The 22,991-nt window shown below is 37.8% G+C and overlaps 1 protein-coding gene across 1 annotated transcript in view; it reads right to left on the bottom strand.

The window, feature by feature from the left end:
* The window catches only part of LONP2 (lon peptidase 2, peroxisomal), an 81,530-nt gene that overhangs the window by 17,082 nt on the left and 41,457 nt on the right, over nt 1–22,991 (bottom strand). The window contains exons 9-11 of the mRNA XM_040253588.1: nt 21,230–21,380; nt 19,099–19,225; nt 15,594–15,727 (exon numbers count right to left, since the gene is read on the bottom strand). Of these exons, the coding sequence (XP_040109522.1) occupies nt 15,594–15,727; nt 19,099–19,225; nt 21,230–21,380 (412 nt within the window). The remainder of the gene's footprint in view (nt 1–15,593; nt 15,728–19,098; nt 19,226–21,229; nt 21,381–22,991) is intronic.

Below are 22,991 nucleotides of genomic sequence, written 5' to 3' on the forward strand. Positions count from 1 at the left end.
AGGTTAAAATTACATGATGAGATAGTCGATAAATAAAAGTCTCCAATCTTGGCTCTGGCTTCCTAGTTGGCCTTGAAAAAAGCTACTTTACCTCTCCATATCTCGTTTCCCAATCAGTAAAACCGTAACAATTATAGTAACCCTTAGAGAGTTGCTGGGGGAATTTGATAATTCAAAAAGCTTTACTATTCATAAATGAAAAACTGAATTATACAGAGCAGTATTTAACGTAGACTTCTAAGACCCACATGTCTTACTCCATAGCCCATTTCACTGGAAGAAAACAAAATGCTTTCTGCACCCCAACCCCACCCAGGGCCCCACAGACAGGGCTTTGACCGCACATGACCGTAGGGGATGACATAAATTATTTTTTCTATTCTATTTAAGAAAATAGAAAAAGATACCAAGACTCAAGACTCTGCCCCATGTTTCTCATCAGTATTATCAGCCCGTCCTGAGTCTAATTCAGGACATAGCCAGGGTGGTCAGGGCATAACCAAGGGGCTGAATGGCATGAAGGTGGCAGATAAGCAGATAGCACCAGAAGCTGAAGCTGCAAGGTACTTGCTCTGCTGGCACAGCAAATGTGGACCTTGGTACAGCAAGGGTGAAACCCGACGTCACCACAGCTACTACCAAAGGATATTCTATAGCTGAGAACTCCTGGGGCACGAGGGGTAGAGGGGGGGATGTCAGCCTTCCAAAGCAGCTGTCACCAGGACACGATCACGTGATATTTCCCAACCACTTTTCCCATCAGAGGAACATGATTTACATAAACAAGCCCTAGTGCCAAAGAATCACTGTGGGAAGGAGGGACAAAGGAAGGTCCTAAGAGAGGAGGCAGACAGGAGGAAGAACAGAGGGGTGTAATACCTCAGCAAAGTCCAGTAGCTTTCTTGTTTGTTTTTAAAAAAGTTTCTTACCTTCTGAACAAATCTTGCAGGAAATGGTGTCTCTGAGCAAGTGATCCAACCGAGAGAAAGTAGCAGAGGCCAGGATCAGGTACCAACACCAACCGCTACTCCCAGAACGTGGCAGAAAAAAAAACTCCACCCTACCACACACAGCCTCAGGTTATCAACAATCACCTTTACTCAAGACAGAACCTTGCAGATATCACTTATTCCCTATATTCTGCTTAACTTGAAGCATATGCTACACTCTCTAGCCCCCTCTCATGAGTTCAAAAGCTACATTTTGTGGTATAGACATAAAACAAACCCCTTCTTCTCGATTATGAAAGAAGAAGTATTCATTTTCATGAATAACAGACTCCTTTGGGGTAGGGATGGAGGAGAGGATGGGGTGTACAATACTGTTGACTCCAACCAGCAATCAAGTAACAGGGGTGACTCAGACACAGAGGGTTAATTCTCCAAAGGAACAAATGCTACCTGATCTGTCATACTAATACGATGTCCCCAAGAACGTCCAGATCTCATTCTGAGGCTTAGCAGAATTCAGGAAGTGTCAGGAAATTCAAGTACAGAATGGAACCACGATCCATTAAAATTTAAGAACTAGGCAGAAAGTAAAAAGTCTAGTCCAATCCTTCATTTTATACTCCAGGAAAGTGATGGAAGATTAAGCAAATCTCCTGACGTCCACAGTAAATCACAGACAGCCTCGGGATTCTGGATGTCCGGTCAAGGGCACGTTTTGTTCTACCTGAAGTCCAGTTTAGGAAAGCTGCCTGTAGCTCAGGAGTTCCTTGACAAGTAGCCCGGTGGCAAATTTAGAGGTTATTTTTTCCTGACTGAAAATAATCAACTCATCTGTCATCACATACAGGTTCCCATCTATGACTGTTGTCAGAAAAAAACGTGCAAGACTTAGAAAAGAGCAAAACAGATTACTGGGCGAGCTGTCCAGTGTCCTTCCAGGCTGTGCCTTGGTGCCTTTCAGCTATTTTCCTGTAAGCTATAGGAAACTAACAGTAACAGAGATGATTCCTGTCCACAGAAATGAAAAAGTATTTTGTCCTCTCCCTTTCCCAAGAAGCTGGTTTTGCAAATTAATTTCAGCATTCCTGATCACCTATATAGATGTCTATGTTTTGAATTCTCCATGGAACCAGATCTTACTAAGATCGATCTTACTGGTTCTCTCATTAATAAATGAGTTCATTTAAATGTTTAACACATGTTCATTTTATATCTGTGTAACAGTGATGATTTTGCCATTAAAAATTTTTATCCTTTAATACTGAACAAAAACAAATCTTTCTAAAAAGTGACCAATTCCCACAGGAGTCAACCCTTATTTAAGCTGAAATGTTTAGATTTTAAAACTTTAGGGCCTCAGACAGACACACCAAATTGCTTTAGATACAAAAACATGAACTTTCCATTTTCAGTATTCCTGATTTTGGGTAGATCCTCAGAAACATCCAGGAGAGATACAACTGATCCTCTTTATTTCCAAGAGGCCTTGGAGTCAGACAGCTTGGATTTGTGGTCCATTTCTTACAAGCTGGTATGATTTTGGGAAATTTCCTTTTTCTGGGGGGTAACTCCCTTAATTATGATAATAAGTATGTAACATACTGTTGATCATTTTAGCCACTTGAAGTGTACAATTTGGTGGCATTAAATACATTCACAATGTTGCTGCAACCTTCACCACTACCTATACTTGAAACTTTATTATCTGCATATAAACTCTGAACCCATTAAACTGTAACTTCCTGTTGTTTCACTCCTACATCCAACTGGCAACCTCTATTCTACTTTTCTATCTCAATGAATTTGCCTGTCCAAGCAACTACATATTAAGTGGACTTCTGTAATATTTGCCCTTCAAGGTCTGGTTGGTTTTACTTAAGCATAATATTTTCTAAGTCCAGTCATGCTGTCGAATATATATCAAAAATTCCCTTTTCATGGCTGAATAATATTCCATTACATGCAGACACCACATTGTGTTTATCTATTCACCTGCCGATGGACACGGGCTGTTTTCATCTTTTGGCTGTAGTGAATGCTGCTGCCATCAACACTGCTATCATTCCTGCTTTCAAGTCTTTTGGATATATACCTAAAGGTGGAATTGCCTGCTTACAAGGTCATTCTATGTTTAACTTTCTGAAGAACTGATGGACTGTTTTCCACAGCAGCTGCACCACTTTATATTCCCATTAGCACCACACAAATGTTTCAGTTTCTCCACAACCTCACCAATGTGTGGCTTTTTATTTTCCATTTTATTACAGCCATCATACTGGATATGAAGTAATGGCTCACTGCTGTTTTCATTTGCATTTATCTAATGACTAACAATGGCAGGCATCTTTCCATGTGCTTATGGGCCATTTGACCATTTTCTTTGGAAAAAGTGTCTATTCAAGTCCTTTGACTATTTCTGAACTGGGTTGGTTTTTGTTGGTTGAGTTGTAGGCAGGCGTTCTTTATGCATTCTGGATGTCAATCTCTTATCAGTCACATAATTTGCAAATATTTCCTCCCATTCTATAGGTTTTTTTTTTTTTCTTACTTTCTTATGTCTTTTAATGCACTGAAGTTTTTAATTTTGAGGAAGCTCAATTTACTTACTTTTGTTACCTGTGCTTTTGGTTTCATATCCATGAAGTCATTGCCAAATCTAATGTCATGAAGATTTTCCCCAATGTTTTATTCTTGATGCTTAATAATTTTAGCTCTTAAGTTCAGGTTATTGATCAATTTTTAGTCAACTTTTATATATATTATAAGGTAAAGGTCCAAATTCATCCGTTGCATGTGAATATTCAGTATTCCCAGCAACAGTTTGCTGAACTTTCCCCACTGATCTAGGCATCCTTATTAAAAATCAACTGACCACATATGTGAGCCTTTCTTTCTGTTCTATTTGTCCCGCTGGCTTATATATGTTTGTCTTTATGCCAGTACCATACCACCTAATTACTGTAGCTTTGTAGAAAGTTCAAAGTCAGGACATGTGAGTCTCATATTTTGTTCTTCTTTTTCAAAGATTGTTTTGGCTATCTGGGGCCCACTGAAATTTCACATGAATCTGAAGACTAGCTTTTCCATTTCTCTGAGAAAGGATGTTGAAGTTTTGGAAGACAGACTGCATTGAATCTATAGATCTCAACAATGTTAAGTCTTCCTATTCATGAACACAGGATATCCTTCCATTTACTTGGGTCTTAAAAAATTTATTTCCATCAATGTTTTGTAGTTTCTAGCCTACCAGTCTTTTGCCTCCTTGGTGAGATTTATTCTTTGGTATTTAAGTTTTTTAGATGTTATTGTAAATGGAACTGCCTTTTAAATTTCATTTTCAGATTGTTAATTTCCCTAAGCCCTTTAAGCTCCATTTCCTCATCTGAAAAGAGAGAAATGGTATGTACACTGCAAATAGCTGTTATAGGGATAATGGATACAGGATATACAGGAATAATGAAATCATAGTATAGCTTCTAAGGTTAGGGTTGGAGCTGTTCAGCCTAAATTAAAATCTGACATTTACTAGCTGTGAACCTTGGGACTTTATTTAATCTTCTGTGCCTTAGTCTTCTCATCTGTAAAATGGGCCTAAAAATAACCTATCTTATAGGATCATTAAGAGGATTAGATGAGTAAATACATACATGTAAAGTGCTTAGGAAGGAGTCTAGCAAACAGCAGGAACTTTATAAATGACAGTTAGCCTTCTTGCCTGAATTGTCACAGAGCCCTCTAATTTGGTTTCCCTTCCTAGTTTCCTATCATCCATTTTATTCACTCTTTGTAAATGAATCTTTCAAATCACTACTCTAATTACATTATTTCCAGACTTAAAATTAATCTTTACTAGGTTTTCGTTACAAATTAAGCAAATTAACTTCCAAGAGTTGCATTCAAGACCTACCACCATATAGTGTCAAATTACCTTTCTAATCAAAGCTCCCACTGGAATGCCTTTTAAACTGAAAGAGTACATAACCACCACCCATAACTCGACTAACATTTAAGGAACACAGTCCAGGGTAAGAAACTTCACTCTAGAGCCCCTATCTGCATAATGTCAGATTACAGGAACTCTAACCTTACCACACCAATTCATCACAAGTGCTTCATACAAAACAGGTATTCAATTATGGTTTGCTGAATTAAGTTGAATTTGCCTACTGCATTCTTTTTTTGAAAATGTTACTGGAATACAGTTGATTTACAACACTGTATTAATTTTAGGTGTATAGCATAGTGACTGCCTATTGCATTCTTAAATCTTAGTAACGTGTGGACAAACGACAAATCACCAAAAACGCTTAATCACTACTTGATTTGCCAAGAAATTACCAGATTTTTAATGCTGACTTTGTCAAGTAAATATAAAGGTTTTTAATAAATGAAAATTTAAGGCTGTAATAAAAATATTACTGAATGATTAAGATTTTTTCTTGAAGGTTGAATCCAATCACACTGGGCTCCTGAATCCTGAAGCAGTGGCAAAATGAAACTTACAGACTGGCTCCACTGCATTTGTGTGCAGAGTGTAGGATGGGTGCTACTAGGTGTATTAACAGGAAGTTGGCAGAGAGGTGGTGCATGAACCAATGAATGGGAATACTGTTGACATCTCAACTCCTTAGCATACACCGGAATGTAAACATGGATCCAGACCCCATTTAGCTATAAAGGAAAAGACTTGTATGGCTGTAGTTATAAAACTACTCTTAAAAAAAACTGAGTAGTCTGCTTTAAAAACTGAGACGTGATGCTGGGATTATAAGTGACTTTTGTTATTTCTTACAAGACAGTAGAAGTATGTGCCTCAAAGCTAAACTGACCACAGATGAAAAGCATCGGAGAGCCTTCTCTTAGGAAGGCAGAAAGGGGAAAACAAAACATCTAAAAACAACTCAGAAAAACCTGAATGTCTTCAACTATATAATTTGTCTGTCAGTTTCAGGTTAATCTTTTCCAGAAAACCATCTTCCCAGCCAGAGGAAGTGTGCTGAATGCAACTGAGATTCAAGTTACTGACCCTGGCTGCCAAGGCATTTGTGCCTGCATAGTTTCAATCTGTTTTTCTTTCTTTTTTTTTTTTTAAAAGAAACTAGTCATAATGGAGAAATCTGTGGATCAGATGCCCAGAAAAACCTTCATGCTAGCAATTAAGTCTTTCAAGCCCTTTCTGCCAATACTTTCTTCATTATTTTGGGGATCTACTAAACATTTCTATACAGTAACTGTTGAGATAAAGATGGACATTATGATTGTGAACCATTTCTCATCTATTCATGAAAATAAAGAACATCAAAAAAGGTATCTGGAAAACTTTTTCCCCCATCTATTTCAATTAATTCTGAGATGTAAGTAAATGACTATTTTGTCTCAATTTACTAAAGCCAAATTTTAAAAGCTACAATATTTATAATAAATCAAATGAAGCTTTCAATGATCAATTCAATGCCTCTATAGCACTTTAAAAACCAGCATTTATCCCACATCTAAATATTATTTGTTTCTATATACCTCTCCCAATGGACCACCTGTTACAAGTTCTCTTTCATTTCCTGCCCAGAATCCAATCTAGAACCCAGCATATCTTAAGTGTTCAGTGACTGTTAGTTGACTCATGGAATAAATCAGTGTTACACAATGGTCCAAAACATACGACCCTAACTTTGTACCAGACAAGAGAGCTTGTATCCTGTCTCCCAGGGTTTTTTTTTTTTTTTGCATTAATAGATCTCCTTTCCTGTGTCAGATATTCAGAAAATAGTCTTGGGGAACTACTTGGATTAGCGGTTACGAAGTAGAGACTGTCTGTAGCTTTTTTAAAAGTAGGTATTATTTTACTACCTTGTAACTTAAGGCTGTTTTTGATAATATATGCCAATGCCACCCAAAAGCCACTGCAACTTCCTACATGATTCATTAAGTGGAACAATGACTTTTTAATTCGTTGTCAATATTTGATTTTCCTGTTTCCAAATACAGTTTAAAGAGCAAACATTTATTTGTTGCCTATCATACGGAAGTAAGGTTTTTCCTTCATTACAGCTTCCTGACAGTCTACATAGTCAAACAAATCTCTCTTAAACCAGGCCAGTACTGAAGAGGGAACAGTCAGTGAATCAGCATAAACATCAGAACAGAATATAGAATATCTTCATGATACGGGAGTACATTCCAACGTGACATTTTCATCTCAACATTAGAATACCAGTTGGTTCTGGATATTTGGACACAACATACTGCCTAATATCCCTACAAATGTGAAGGATTTAGCATAGAAAATCTTAATCTCTAAATTTAATTGGATCTTGGTTTGCAAAATCCAATTAGCTGTAATAGAACCCTACAAACTCCTAAGACTTCAGAACCACCAGCAAGCCAGCCAGGTGCCCTGGGACTGAAACTCTCTCTTAAATCCATATTCCTTAACAGTTTATCTTAGCTGTTTCTTTGACGATTACAAAACTTTATTTGTCCTGAGTCACTAATACAGTCAAAGGAAAGATAAGCATGAGCAGATGAAGAAAAGACTTTAAAATCCTAAAAATGCAAAAATGAACCAAAACTTCTTGGCCCTATCTGTGCAACCTGGGTCTTTAATAAGAAACCAGCTCAAGTTTGATGGATGGATATAACAGTATAAACTTAAATGCTCGCTTAGAAAAACCCTTCTGATAATAAAGTGTCTTAGACTGTAATGACTATTGAACCGTTACAGCCTTTTAAGACAGTAAATTCTGTAAGGATCAAAGCTGTGCTGTTTAAAAATTAGGAAAATGTAGACCAATTTAAATTCAGCCCCCACAGCAACACTAAAACTGTGGCCTGTCACACTCTGTTCAAAGACCTCTTAACATCCAATGGAGCCATTTCTTCAGAAACTGAAAATCAGACTTCTGAGTATTATTGTAACAATCTAAAATAAACAGCTCAAGCATCTGGTCTGTGGTTTTGGGTTCAGAGGCAAGCATACAAATTACTCTCTCTTTTTTGTTCTAACACTCGCCAGAAACGAAGATACGGGATTTAGGTTAAAATGCTTGAGGATTTTTATATGTAACTGGAACCAAGTAATAAGAAAAGACTCAATTACCCTCACTTCATTAAAAACAGCTAGCAAAGTTTTTATGTGCTAAAACAAAACAAACAAGAACAGTATCAATAAAATCCATCCTCATTAAAAGTTGACTAAATAAAGGTTGTTTCAGTTGTTACTAAAGAATCATCCATTTGCTTGTGGTCTCATTAAGCTTTCCTCCCCTCAAGGCCTACCCAATTGTGCTTCTCTGTTTTTGCTGGACAACAATTTCCACTCTCTATTAACAACCCAAACCACAGGTTTTCTTTAAAACTCTAAACAAACTATTTTAATCTTCAGGAATGGGGGTTGTATTATCAGAAATAAAATGTATAACTTTCTTTAAAATAAGTTTAGAAAAGTCTGTGCGAGCCAGCTCTCAAGACGGTCCCCGTGGCCCTACCCCGCGGAGTGCCACTTCTCTACGAGGATTGGCAGGTGTGACCCATGGAGCATGGCAGAGTGAGGATTATAAAAGCCTGCAGCTTCTGTCGCGAGCTCTCTGTTTCTTTCCTAGCACAGTTCTCTCACTAAGGGAAGCCAACAGCCATGTCCTAAGCCTAGCGAGAGGCCACTGTGGCGAGAAGCTGAACACTTGGCCATCAGTCAGCAAGGAAGCCATGCTGTCACGTGATACTGTGATTTTAAGAAGTAGTTCTCATCTTGATCTGACCACCACTGTGGCTCACAACCCCCAAGGCGTTTAGAATATCCTAAGTATTGACAGTGATAAAGGTGTCTTTCCTTATGTGAATGAGGTGACTTCCAGGAGTACCCAGGACAGTCCTGGTGGCCAGGAGATTAGAGGGCTGGAACTTTCTTTCCCGCTCCCTGATTTCTGGGGAGGGGGCAGGGCTTGAGGCTGAAGAAGTCACCGCTGGCCAGTGATCTAGTTAATCACAACTAAGCAATGAAGCCTCCATAAAACCCCAAAGCAGAGCTCTTTGGTCCATCTTTGGAGAGCTTCCCTGTGCCCACCTGTTGGGCCCCAGGCTCCGTGAGGACAGAGGCTCCTTTGTTCTGGCCCTGGCCCTATGTAGTTGATTCGTACTCTTTAATATCCTTTCATAATAAACCGGTAATCTACTGGGTCAAAGGGGTCTCCTGAGTTTGGTGAGCTGTTCCAGCAAATTAATGAAGGCAGAGGAGGAGGTCATGGCAACCTCCAATTTGAGCCAGTTGGTCAGAAGTCCAGGTAATAACCTGGGCTTGTGACTTGTCTCTGAGTGAAGGGTAGTCTAGCGAGGCTGAGCCCTCTGTCTGTGGAGCAGAACGCTGTCTCCAGGTGGGTAGTGTCAGAACTGAGTTGAATTTGTGGACCCAGTTGGTGTCCCCAAACTGCTCGTCAGTGTGGGGAAGCATCCACCCGTGCACTGGAACCGGGTCTTGGAACCCTTTTCAGCTCAGAGGCACGTCAGTGAGCCTAGAGGCAGATCTGCCTCAAGCTGAGCCTCGAGCTGAACCTCCAGCTGGCTACAGCTTGATGAGAACCTCACTAAAGGTCTCAAGCCTCAACTACCCAGCTAAACTGCTCCTGTGTGCCAGACCCACAGATACAGTGAGATGACAAATGTTTGCTAACTTCTGGGGCACTAAGTACAACTTTTGCTTTACCAAGTTTTGGAGTAATCTGTCACACAGCACTGAACAATGTAAAAATCCCAAAGATAAAGGGACAGATCCCATTTGGGCAGAAGACTGTTCCAAGAAGTCAAAGACAAAAGAACTTAGCAAAAAGTTACACAAAGCCCAGAAGTTACTTCCTGAAGACATTATTATACATAGTGTTTTCAAAAATAAAAGAAACCCATGACATTAGACAAGAGAATGGATATGCTCCAGATATGGAGATGACAAGTAGTGGGGGAAAAAGAGCTGAAAAAGAATCAAAAGCACTTGTTTCTCCTGCAGGAACAGCTTCCTGTTTTGGAAGCCACGCTTAAAATAGCCACTGTGAAGTATGCTGAGGGCTTGAGAAGTCAATGCCAGGAAGCCACAACAAAGAGCTGAAAGCAGCTCGACAGAAGAGGATTCCTTCGGAGGAAAGGACCCAAGAAAGGCTAAGGGGAAAGCCACCCGAGCAGATGAGTGGGATGTGCGGCGAGGAAGGCCCGTGGGAATGGCGCTCTTGCCCGGCATCCCCGCCGCCCCCGCCTGCCCTGGCACTGGGCAGGCCCGCTGCTGCAGGCAGGAGGACCCTCCCCCTCGGGCAGCACATTCTCGCCACCGGCAGAGTGCAGACACCTAGGGGAATCAAAGCCAAAGAAGGCAGAGAACAGTGCCATAAGCTTTGAATATTTTATTTTGATGGATTTTTAAATGTGAAGTCGTCTAGAAAGGATATCAAAAATTAAGGATATTGTTATCTGCCTGCTTCCACTATATTCCATTGATTCCACTGTCCTACATATGGCAAACGTATCAGAGAACCAATACATGTTGAAATGCAACTCAGTCAAACTGCGATCTAGACTGAACTAGCGAAAACTGCTGCAGAGTTAGATCTATGGTCTAGCCAACCCGATGTTTTGTGGTCAGCAAGGGGCCCAGGGCATCTATCATGAGGGGACAGGCATATTTTCACTGACATTAAATCCTATTGCTTCTGACTCATACCACCCAACCACTTAACCCTTTTTCCAAACTACAGCTTCTGTTTTCCTATGGACTGGGAAGTAGATGGCTAAGCTTATAAAGATGTGTCTGTTAACAGTTAAATAGGCAAGGCTTAGTCTTTACTGGGGAATTTTGCAAAGGGACTTACACATTCAATCAAGAGTCAAATTAGACAGCTTACTGAGAATCCTACTCAACTGAGATTTTACAGCAGTCAATCAAGTGGCCCAAATGTACAAAACAAAAGCTAAAGAGATTGGCAATTCTTCACAGGCTTTTTTTCCTGATTCCTTTGTGTATCACCACTATTTCTCTTCAACGTTCTCCTGGAGGTCCCTGCTAGTTCATTAGGAAAGAACTGAAATAAAAGCTATAATGATCAGAAAAGAAAAAGTAAAAACTGATATTATTTGCATTTGTGATAGCTGATGGTATATGGAGGGCTTCCCTGGTGGCTCAGACGGTAAAGAATCTGCCTGTGTTGCAGGAGACTTGAGTTCGATCCCTGAGTTGGGAAGGTCCCCTGGAGGAGGGCATGGCAACCCACTCCAGTATCTCATCTTTGCCTGGAGAATCCCCATGGACAGAGGAGCCTGGTGGGCTACAGTCCATGGGGTTGCAAAGAGTCGGACACAACTGAGTGAAAATTGAAAAAAAATCAGTGCTTCAATTTGGCGAGTCTGCTGGATACAAGTCAATATAGTATTCTCACAGAGTAGCAACCGAAAGAATTAGAAAATTAAAAATACTTTTACAATAATATACACACATAACACATACATACAAGATCTATTAACTAGGAATATATCTAAAGAAAAAATATGCAAAAGCTCACCACTACAACTATTAAAACACTTAAAAACATTTATTAAGACTTAAATAAATGAAGCTAATCATGAATTAGAAGACTTGCTAATATCAAATTATCAATTCTCCCCAAACTGATTTATAGATGCAATCACAATCAAAATATCAGAAAGTGTTATTTAGCCTCCAATTTAAAAAAAAAGTGTCATTTATTTAGTGATTTACTGGTACAGAGTCACCAAGCTGATTCTAAAATTAATACAGATATTTGATGAACCTACATACAATAGCCAAAGCAATCTTGAAGAAAAATAAAGCTGGAGAATTTACACTACTAGGCATCAAGACCAACTGAGATATAGTCATTCTTGAAACCAAGTATGATGCTAACACTCGAAATTTCATCCCAGGCCCAAAGTACCCATCTATTTACCGTAAGTCAGCTAGTTTAATTCATTTTTCCTTTAAGTGTTTATCTGAGATCTCCATAACATAACCAAATACATACTGCCTGAAGTGACATTTTTAAAGTTTATCCATAACAACATCTAACACACCTCATGTTAAATCTGTTCATCTGTCTTTTTTCATCTAATCAATTTTTCAGATGACTTCTATAAGAATAGTTAAGAAACCAACATCTTGAGGCACATTAAGTTTAATGTAGCTTCTCCAATAAATACCACACTTTCCAAAAATAATTTAGAATGCTCCATCTTCTGAGAAACTTCATAAGCATTGGTTATAACTTGAATCCCTGGCTGGAGATAATTTTTGAGGAAGAGAATCTTATAGGTATTAAATGAACATATATGGTAAAAGAGTATTTGAACAAATGGACCTAAGCTAACTCTTTACAGAGAAACCTCCAAACTGCAAAACTGAATAATGGGATATCTGTGTCCTAGGCTAAAAGGCAGGCCAAAGTAGAATAAAACTGCAACCACAAACTTTTATCTTTCGATCCAGCTAACATCGCAGAAAGGAAAAGGGCAATTTAGAATACACTAATAGCATACAAAAAACATAGGCAGGGCTGCTTTCATGAAATAATTCCCATACTTTATAGGTGAGTGACCGACACCATAAATATTCCTCCACTAACACAAATCAATTAGGGATCTCACTCGCCTTTTAAATTCTATTATTTGTTCCGTGTAACTGCCAGTTAAGACCTCACAAATACAAAGACAACTGTTCAGAGACCAGTATTTCTGGGTCTACTCCAGAAAGTTTGTTCGATATGCTGGAGGTTTCTGCCTGTTTTTAAAGCTTGTGGCCTGAAATTACTTTTCTTCCTGGCAGTAACTCTAAGACCAGCAATATTTTTAACATTAAAAATAACTCCCTTACTGAATTACTCGAAATTTCTAAAACAACTTTATACTCTAATTTTAAATAATTCAATTTCTTAATGAGAAACTTTCAGTTACTAAGCTAGCTCCATTTGAATTTTGTGACATGAAAACCTGAAAGAGATTTTTTTTGACAGAAAATTTTCGTTTGGCTTGCTTAAGGTCATAAACATCAATTCAGAATATCTTATAATTATTTTACTAAAATCTGGAGGAGAGTCACTTACAGGTAATTCAGACCCAGCTTTGGAGTCCCATATCTCCTAATAAGAAATACAATCAAAATCGTCATCTCAAGAGACAAGTCCTTATCCTAATTATTCAATCGGACACGACTGAGCAACTTTCACTTTCACACTATGGGTGTCCTTGGTAGTATCTTAACCCAGATTTACTTAACTATGTATCATTTAGGATTTGTTCTGTCTGTGAATCATTGATTAAAAAAAAATAACCAAATAAATGTCACCATGAAACACTATGTTCTCACATGGTTCATAAGCAGTTTGAATAAGTTCTTGAATATCTGTAGGTTATTTTTAAAAAGCTAATATGATCACAGACATTATTAGGAATATGCTAATAGATATAATAAGCATTGTGTAACTATGAAAAGCTTCTTTAAACATCAAGTCCCCATTGTTGTACAGCAGAAACCAACACAACATGTAAAGCAAGAATCCTCCAATTAAAAATAAATTTAAAAAATACATACCTCTGAATGTATAAGTTCCAAAAGAAACCATCAAAATCATAAACACAATTTTCCAATTGTGTCAAGTAAATAAACTCACTTAACTCTCTGCCTTTCTATTATATCACAGACAAGAATAAAAGGACATAGGCTCAGGTGCTGGAGGCCACAGCAAAAGAGAATATTCTAAGAATTAGGAAAGGAAACTCATGAGGATGTAGGTGTTACATTCAGCAAGGAAAAAAAGAGAAAACTATCTCAGTTCTCCACGGTCACTCAGCTGCAACAGTGATGCCATTCTTGACAGGCTATCATCTAGAGGCTATCATCTAGAGTACTTTTCAAAAATCCAGATTTCCGAGAATCTTCTGAACATGTGTTTATCTTTAAACAACCCCCGACCCTGCCCACCACCAAATCCTATTAAAATGACAAGTAAGGGATTTAAAAAAAAAGGATAAACCCAGAAAAAGAAAAAGAAAGAAGACAAAAGATGCTGACAACATTTTGGGTAACAGCAAGTAGATGGGCAAGAAGTAATAAACATCTAGCAGGCTAGAAAAAGTAGAAACTTTAATGTCTGTGAAGGAGGTAGGTGGGGGCAGGGGGTGGTTATCCACAAAATCCTACAAAAAAGGGCTCAGGAATCTGAGGTATCCCTGAAAATATGGGTGAGATGTGGGATTAAAGACAAAACATTTTTAAAACTGTGTAAGAAATAATTGATTGCCCAGGTGGCTCAGTGGTAAAGACTGCCTGCAGTGCAGACGTGGGTTCGATCCCTGGGTTGGGAAGAATCCCTGGAGAAGGAGATGTATCCCCGCTCCAGCATTGTTGCCTGGGAAATCTCATGAGCAGAGGAGCCTGGCAGACTACAGTTCATGGCATCACAAAAGAGTCGCACATGACTTAGTAACAAACAACAACAAGAAACAATTACAGGTTTAAGATCCCTATTCCTACTCTACATAACAAGGGCACTATCCTTTACCAACAGAAGGTGGCAGGTTTACTTTTGGGAGAAATGAACCAGCGAGGTTCTGGGCACAGTGCAAGCTGGGATGAAGCACATATGAGGAAGAAGAGGATTTGGGAAAGTCTACTTGTTGGATGGCATCACCTACTCAGTGGACAGGAGTTTGAGCAAACTCCAGGAGACAGTGAAGGACAGGGAAGCCTGGTGTGCTGCAGTTCATGGGGTCACAGAGTCAGACACCACTTAGCAAATGAGCAACTCTTTGGATGATATTGCTGTTAAAGGCACTGTGTTTAGCAATAGAAGGAAAAGCAGGAATGATGCTTTACTGCCTCTATTCCACTGAACTTATCACAAATTATGGTTCTTCAGCCATATTCATCAAACTTCTGTCTAGAAAGAGCTATGGAAATGGTAGGACATCTAATAAATCTCTTTACTATGAAAGAATAAAGAGATTCTCTATTCAAGTCATGTTTGTTAAAGCAAATTTTGGCAACCATGCAGCAGCACGGTTAAAACATTTTAACTCAAATATCCATATTTCATTAAGTCGAAGAATAGACTGCTTCCCTTTTTTTTCCTTGTCACCACCTCCACAATTGTTTTCCTAAGAAAAAATAATTTACATTATATCTTAATTGTGTACCTAACAAAGAAAATGTGTGAGAAAAACAAATGATTATACATGAAGCCATTCCGGAGAATAAATATCTGCCCTTGCACGACTTAGACAACGACGATTTTTTTTCCGTAACTGCTATAGCAACTTTCTATGCTGTAGATACTGAAAGACTTAACAGCCTGGATCAGAGAGAGATACGTGAACACCAGGAGCCAAACATAAAGTGTTGCATCATTACAAGCTCGAGAAATATATCCCTAAGGCATTAATACTGAGTTATTATTCCTGCCGAAATTCTGCATTCTTTGCAGAAAAGAATCCTCTTGATACATCAACCATCAAGTTTAACTTACACACTGGATGCCTTTCCCAGTGGAGGAGTGCATGCCCTCGCTGCAAGGACCACCCCACACCATCTCTCCACGTCCAGCTTTGTTTCCGTTCACTTCCAGCCGCCAAGCCTGCGGGGGCCAGGCCCAGGTCACCCACCTTCCCCCTCAGCCGCGTCAGGACGGTCCAACCTGGCTTCTCTGTGCTGCCCCTCTGCCACTTTCACAGCAACAGCTCGGCAAATGGCCCCCAGCTTCCTGTCCAAAGAGCGGACCCCTGCCTCTCGGGTGTACCTGCCATCAGAGAAAAAATATTTTAATTTTGGCTAAACATCACCTGTAAAAGCAGAATTAATGTGATTAACAACTATACTAGAAGAAGCGTACATTTAAAAGTGTATTACAGTTTCTTGAGTATTAACAGCCTCATCTTTAAAAATTCCTCAGTATTCTTATTGCTTAAACCAGCTACAACTTTTCCTTTTATATAGAGTATCTTGAACTACTACCCTCTACTTAAAAATGAATTATTGGCTCTTCAATTTATAGCGCCAAAGTAAATTTTGCAGCACATAAAATATCATTTACTCTTTGATATGTATAAAAGCTTTCTTACAATTTGTTGATTTAAGAAAATTCTGACAAATTTATTACATGTGAAATACTGCTGAAAGAATCAGAAAAATAGAATTTTTTCCTAACTAAAGCAAAAAATAATTTGAGACAGAGAATGGAGTCTTTACCTGGAACTGTGCTAATTACCCCATTCAGTGTATTTTCATTGTAGAGACCTTCTAAAGACAGAAATATGCTAATGATGCAAGCAGTGTGAGTCAGTGGAAAAGGTTCTAGATGTGGTTCAGCAGAGCTGTCTTAAAAAACTTCCGTGTTAGACTTAAATTCCGTAAGCTACTTCATAATCCTTTATACAATACAATCAAGTTTGGCACCCAGCTTTGGGTGAGTTTGAACACACAACATCAGCTAGAGAATACAGTTTTATCCAGAAACCTGCATCTGATTAGGCAGCCAAACACACAGTCACGACTCTGGGAAAGCAGACTTTTTAAGTTCTGAGAAAAGACAAAACTCTTGGCTAAACACTCTATAAAGTAAAAAGTTTATTTCAATCAAAGGAATAGAAGGATATAGGAATAAAGTCCATATTATACACATGCATGTAATTTCAGTAAGAAAGAAAATAGGGAGGCACCTTAAAAATAAACCAACATGTAAAAACAAAAACCCAGTGTAGCTTCCTAGACAGCTATTTGATGAGCTCAGACGAAAAGGTCTGGACAAAAGATAAAAGAGAAAAGGCCTGAGGATGCTTTCAGAAGGATGGCATGAACATGCAGAAATGGGACCAGGAAGTTCAGAATGAACTGGAGCTTGCCAAAAATAATAAGGACATCATCAACAGCGAGATTTTTTTTTAGGTGTTTAGAACAATAACAGGCTAGGAACTAAGGCAGACAGTATAATATTAACCTCGACTAGACGAAAGTAGACATATCAACCACTGGTTTGGTTTAGCATTTTTAAACCAAAAGAGGAAGAAGCACCCATGTCAAGTAAGAATTGGTTAATGTTTCCCACCCACAACTAAATGATCGTGAAGCTGCTAATTTTCAGAGGACATAAAACTAATGCACTGGATGATAATCAAGATGAAAAAAAAAATCAATTTGCTGCAATGGTAGCTGAAACTAAAATGGATATTAAAATATATATAACTGTAAACTTCTACATTTGGGCTTTAAAAAACTCAACCTTATAAATATAGAATGAGACAGATCAAGTGAATAAGAAATTCATATGAAAAAGAACTAAGGTGTCAGTAACTGTATTTACAAGAGGCAAGAAGATAACCTAAAAAAGTTAAGACTCTGGAGATACAGTCATAAAATAATAATAGAATAAGACTAGTGGTCTTTTTTTTTTAATTCCTTATTACTGTTTAGCTGCTAAGTCATGTCCAGCTCTTTGCGATCCCATGGCCTGCCAGGCTCCTCTGTCCATGGGATTTCCCAGGCAAGAATACTGGAGTGGGTTGCCATTTCCTAACCCACAGTGGTCTTCTTATACTATGAACTGTTTAGGCTACATAAGACATACTGAGTTTTAAAAGAAACACTGACATCAGAGGAATCATTCAGAAGAAAACTAATCGGGAAGGTGAAAAGTCTTGAAAGTGGGTCAAGAAGAATGGTAAGGAGAACAGGAATATTTAGCCTGAAGAAAACTAGACGACTTCTAAGACTCCCTCCTCTGCTCCTAAACACTACAGGTCTATGACTACAACACAGGAAAAAATGAAAAAGCTATGTCCTAATCTGGGTAACTCATTACATACCCAAAACTTGCCTGGAGTAGTAAATACCTGTGCCGTATCTATGAATAATAAAATTGCTCAGAGAAATTTCCTAATGTTCGTAGCTTTTAACAGCTGATGTTTTGAGCTAACAAGTATATAAAAAAGAAATAGTTCTCCAGGCAACAACTGGCAAATAGAAATAGCGATTACTCTTTGAGTCATTAGTATTTATATCCAGATAAGCTTTGAATGGATATTTTTCTCTATATTCATATTTTACAGACGGGGAAGCGATCAAAAATGGTTAAGTAAGTTACTTGTTGAAAAGTTACCCAGAAACATCAGGCGTATTATCTGGAATAATGATATTTTTGGAAGACTCTGGCCCAGAAATCACCTACTTTATTTCCCCTGGCATTATCCACATAGTAAATCACAAGTTAAGAAAAGGAACTCCCAGGTCAGATTGAGTCTTACTGTTTCATAAGTAAATTTAAACAGACTTCCAAATAGACTTCCATAAGAAGGCTGGATTAGATCAAAAAGCAGTCCGACTAGCCAAGCTCTAAGTCAAAGTTCAAAACAGAGGGAGGAAAAAAAAAAAAAACAGAGGGAGACTTCACTTCTCTTGAAAAAACTGCGGTTGCTGGGATGGGGCTGCAGTGAGGAGTCCTGGCAGCCCGACACTATTGGCCAGATGATGCAACAGAGCTGCAATGCTGAGCCAGGAAAACTGTGAGAGGCCACTGCAGACAGAAATTCTCAACAGGATGTATTTTCCATTCAAACACACAATCCATAAATTAGACTCAGCAGTACTCAACTCAGATAGTTTATGTGCTGCTTGCTACAGGCTTAACCACTTGGTAGCTAACTTGGGAAAATACCTTCTCTGTTGTTCTGGCGTTAATTCCGAAGATAAAAACACTAAGGATTTTTAAAAATCTCTCAAAGAAAGGAAAAGAAAATCTGAACAACTTATAACAGATGTCTGAAAGGACCGTCTCACTTCCTAGGAGACTTCAACTTTCAAGGTTCTGGGATATAAAAAGGTGTCTCGGTATTTTCCATGTATTTGGCTGTTAATTTATCAGATTAATCCCTTCCATCGCTACTGTAGAAAAGCTGAGATTCTGGCTCCACTCAAGTCCTTAGTTAGCTATGGAGATACTCTAAACGCTTTCCCTGTGAATTTCTACCTAATACAGAGCCCTGCGTAAATCAACAGTTACGAAAATGCTTGCTGGGAATCTGCTGGAGAGGGAAATGGATGCTGTGAGTCGCCAGTGAAATAGGAATCTCCTTTTCATATCTGAACATTACTGAAGCCCCCGGATGGCTGACCAACCTGGTGATGATGTCAAGAGTAGTAACCTGAGGGATTTGAATCTGCTGAGGAGTCAGCCCATGCTGTTCCAGCTGCTTAGGGATCAAGTGCCTGTGGGCAATCTCTATCTTCTCCTCTTGTGTATACCCTGGAAAAGAAGTCATCGTGCTTCATGATTATTCACATGGCTTCCATAGTGCCAGGCTTCATTAATAAATCTAACACAGGTGCAATGGGTCTTGGATTTAGAATGGATTTAAGTATGACTTCGACTAAGATTAGAATAAATTAATCTAACTGCCAATCAGTAACTGCTAAAATTTCCAACTTTTTCACAAACAAAACAAGCACTTACTAAATAAGCACAGTGTTTAAAAGTCTTTTGATTAAAATGGTATCTCTCTTAAAGAGAAAATCTCACTTTCATTAAGATAAAGATTTAATTTAAATCTCCTTAATTTAAATGCAAGTTTTATTTTATTATTTAAAAGAAAAATAAAGCCATCCTTTTTCTTTAGCATAATTTGCTGCATAATCGAAAAAAACTTACAACAGTAACAACAGAGGCTTCTATCAAGACTTCAAGGGAAGAGCTGAAAAGGGGCTATTTCCAAAAGTCCAATTGTAAATTTTAGCAACAAGCAAAACAGAAACTAAGACGTCCCTATAAGAGTTTTTTCCTTACATGTTGGAATTACATAGATAATTTATATATTTAAAATACTTTATGGTCTAATCTACTTAAAAGTCTCAATAAGTGTAAATTGACTTTCTCTTTAAGTCCTGTAAGATGAGTATCTCCTATAATGATTGCCCCCTTTCCATTTAACAAGCAAAAATTAAAAAGATGAATGGACAAGGAATCTATCTTTTGGTATAAAAAGGAGACTAAAAACCACCAGAAGAGGTAAAAGATAAGATAACCAAACCTGCAGAAGAAGGTGGCATCAGTGTCCACCTCTGCAGCAGCGGTCCTGATTACTTCACTTCACATTAATATATCTTATGGATTTTTGCCTTAATTTGGAGTTTCCATGCAACTAGGTCTCGTTACTTATTTATTTTAGTCTTATAAATAAGCACAAAGCAATTCTGAAATACTCCACCATATTTTAAAACTACAGGATCCTGCGGGGTTCACAGATAACTAAGAAATCGAATTATCATTTACTTGAGGGTAAAAATATATTTCAGTTTAATATGAAATATATATTCAGATTATATTTATTTTTATCTATTTTTATTTTAAAAGATACCCACTGACATTTGATCTTTTCTAGGGAGAAGTAATTCTGAACAATTTAAGTAAGGTGAAAACACTGGGATTTATTTAGTGTTAGCAACTAAAAGGGGCTTCCCAGGTGGCAATAATGGAAAAGAATCCACCTGCCAAAGCAGGAAACACAAGAGACACGGGTTCTATCCCTGGGTCAGGAAGATCCCCTGGAGTAGGAAATGGCACCCCACTCCAGTATTCCTGCCTGGAAAATTCCAAAGGAGCCTGGTGGGCTACAGTCCATGGGGCCACAAAGAGTGACATGACTGAGCAACTGAACATACACACAACTAAAGGACTTTTTTAAAAACACAGTCCTGTGAAGGAGAAGACATGGTTTAAAAAAAAAAAAAGTATATAAGTATTGACAGATTCAACTAAAAAGAAGAATTTGAAAGCACTCTGTAATTTTATATAAAAATGAGGCCAGCTGTAACAAAGAGAAAGTTTTAGGATCTACTTCCTAATGAGAATAAATGATTAGATGTTCCAAGAGATAGTAAAAACTTCCAAATCTGAGAGACAGGAAGCTACACTGGCAATGAAAAGATCTATTTTTGGTTTTTAGACACATACTTTGAAAAAGTAAATTATTTTATCTATAATTTTAGAAACAGCTTCAAAGAATATCTTATTTTCCATAAAAGTAATCAGTTTTTAATGCTAAGTTGAATCTGAAAGTGTTACAGAACATACAATGTATGTTGTACAGAACATAAACACACTCTTACCTGTCATGTTTATTTTATAAATGTTGAATCTATATAAAAGCTGGTCTATATGCCAGATTCAGAACTTCTGATCAACACTGGCAAATCAGTTTTTTACTCAAAATTTATTTAGCAAAGTAATGACTTTTGTTTACAAAGCAAGTACCTGGGACCTGAATGATCTCCATTCTGTCCAACAAGGCAGGTGGGATGGTAGCAGTGGTGTTGGCAGTGGCAATAAAAAGAACTTGGGAAAGGTCAAAGGCCACATTGAGATAATGATCTGTGAAGTTATGGTTTTGTTCAGGATCCAACACCTGCGGGAGAACAATAAACACTGAAACACATGCAGCAGTTCCGACAGAAAACCGTATAAACTAAAACTCACGATGGTATTTCTGCTCGATACAGTTAGTTGGGGAAATACGGGGGTAACATTAAAAATGGGAAACATGTTCAATGTTAAAATTCTTTTAAACATATAAAAGCACAAAGAAGCAAAAATTAACCATTCAAACTTTGTTCTCAAAATCTATTAATGACTCACTATGTGGCCACAAATAAGTTACCAATCCCGCAGAACCAGTTTACCTCCTGGTAACACACCCTCTCTTAACTGCTATGAGAATATAAAGTAAATGTGTATGGTATTTTGAAATTCTAAGGTAATAGGTAAAATAGTAATTAGTATACTCCTCCTCAAACATTATCAGAAAGTCTTTAACAGTTTTTTTTTTGGGGGGGGAGCTCATCATGGTAAGTAAGATCTAGTTCCTTGATCAGGAATTGAACCCATGCCCTCTGCAGCTGGAAACACGGAATCCTAAAGACTGAACCAGCAGGGAATTTTCCTGATGGTTTTTTAAAAAGCAAAATCTTCCTGTTTATAATGAGCAAAATATTACTATCCTTGAAAATATTTTAATTGAATAAATTAGATATTTACTAATTAGATTCTTAAAATGTTGAACAACTGTATATTAAGGAGACTGTATCTTCTCAGATCCCTGTTCAAATGCTCCAAGTTATAGGCACTCACAGGGGAGAGGCCTACACTGGACTTTAAAGAAGGCAACACATGGCTTCCACGTTCTAAACTTCAACATCTTAACACTTTCACTTAGACTGGATTAGTATAGATATAAACAGGGTTAACATGCACAGTCAAAAAGGAAGTGAAATGACTTAAATACTTAAATCAATCACAATTTTACTATATAACCAGCTTTTCCTTGCTTCTGATTCCCTTTCAAAAGTTTTACTTATTTTTAAACATATCCACAAGTTAGTCTTAATTCGAAGCCCTTTTCTTGAAGACTCTTGAATTTTGTTAAATATTCATTGTTATTGTTATGGGTAACTCAGTGTGTACCTAGAATATAATTCCCAGAGAGCTCTACTATTTATATTTTCACAAGACTTAAAATAATGTGTAATGTTAAAAAAATGTTACTTACAAATCAAAGACAATTCTAATTATGTTCAGTATAAACTGGCTAAGTGTAATATTACTGTCCACCAATGATCTGAAAATTGCTCATCTATGTATGGCAATCTTAGTTAAACTGATTGCCTAGTTAAGTAAAAATCTCTCATTTAATGGCTGTAATTAAATTTAATACATACATGTTGGATATGTTGCCATCCAAGAGAAATAATTTTTTTCCCTTAAAATTTTAAGACACTGAGTTTTTTAAAAGTAGGAAAATTAATAAAGCAATGTTTTCTGGATTATGAATGAGGTCTTTTTAAAGTGTATTACTGGACGCCTAGGTTAGGAGGAGAAAAAAATCAGTGATGCTCAATTTGCATACCTCCATCTTTTATTTAGGAAAATACAAAAAAAAATGTAGAGTTTGAACATCAAAAATAATAATGATCATTAGAATGCCAGTTAAGAAGCGTTTCTAGGAACCATTACTCTGATG

This window comes from Oryx dammah, unplaced genomic scaffold (genome assembly GCF_014754425.2).
Source record: "Oryx dammah isolate SB20612 unplaced genomic scaffold, SCBI_Odam_1.1 HiC_scaffold_13, whole genome shotgun sequence".
In the NCBI taxonomy this organism is placed as follows: Eukaryota; Metazoa; Chordata; class Mammalia; order Artiodactyla; family Bovidae; genus Oryx; species Oryx dammah.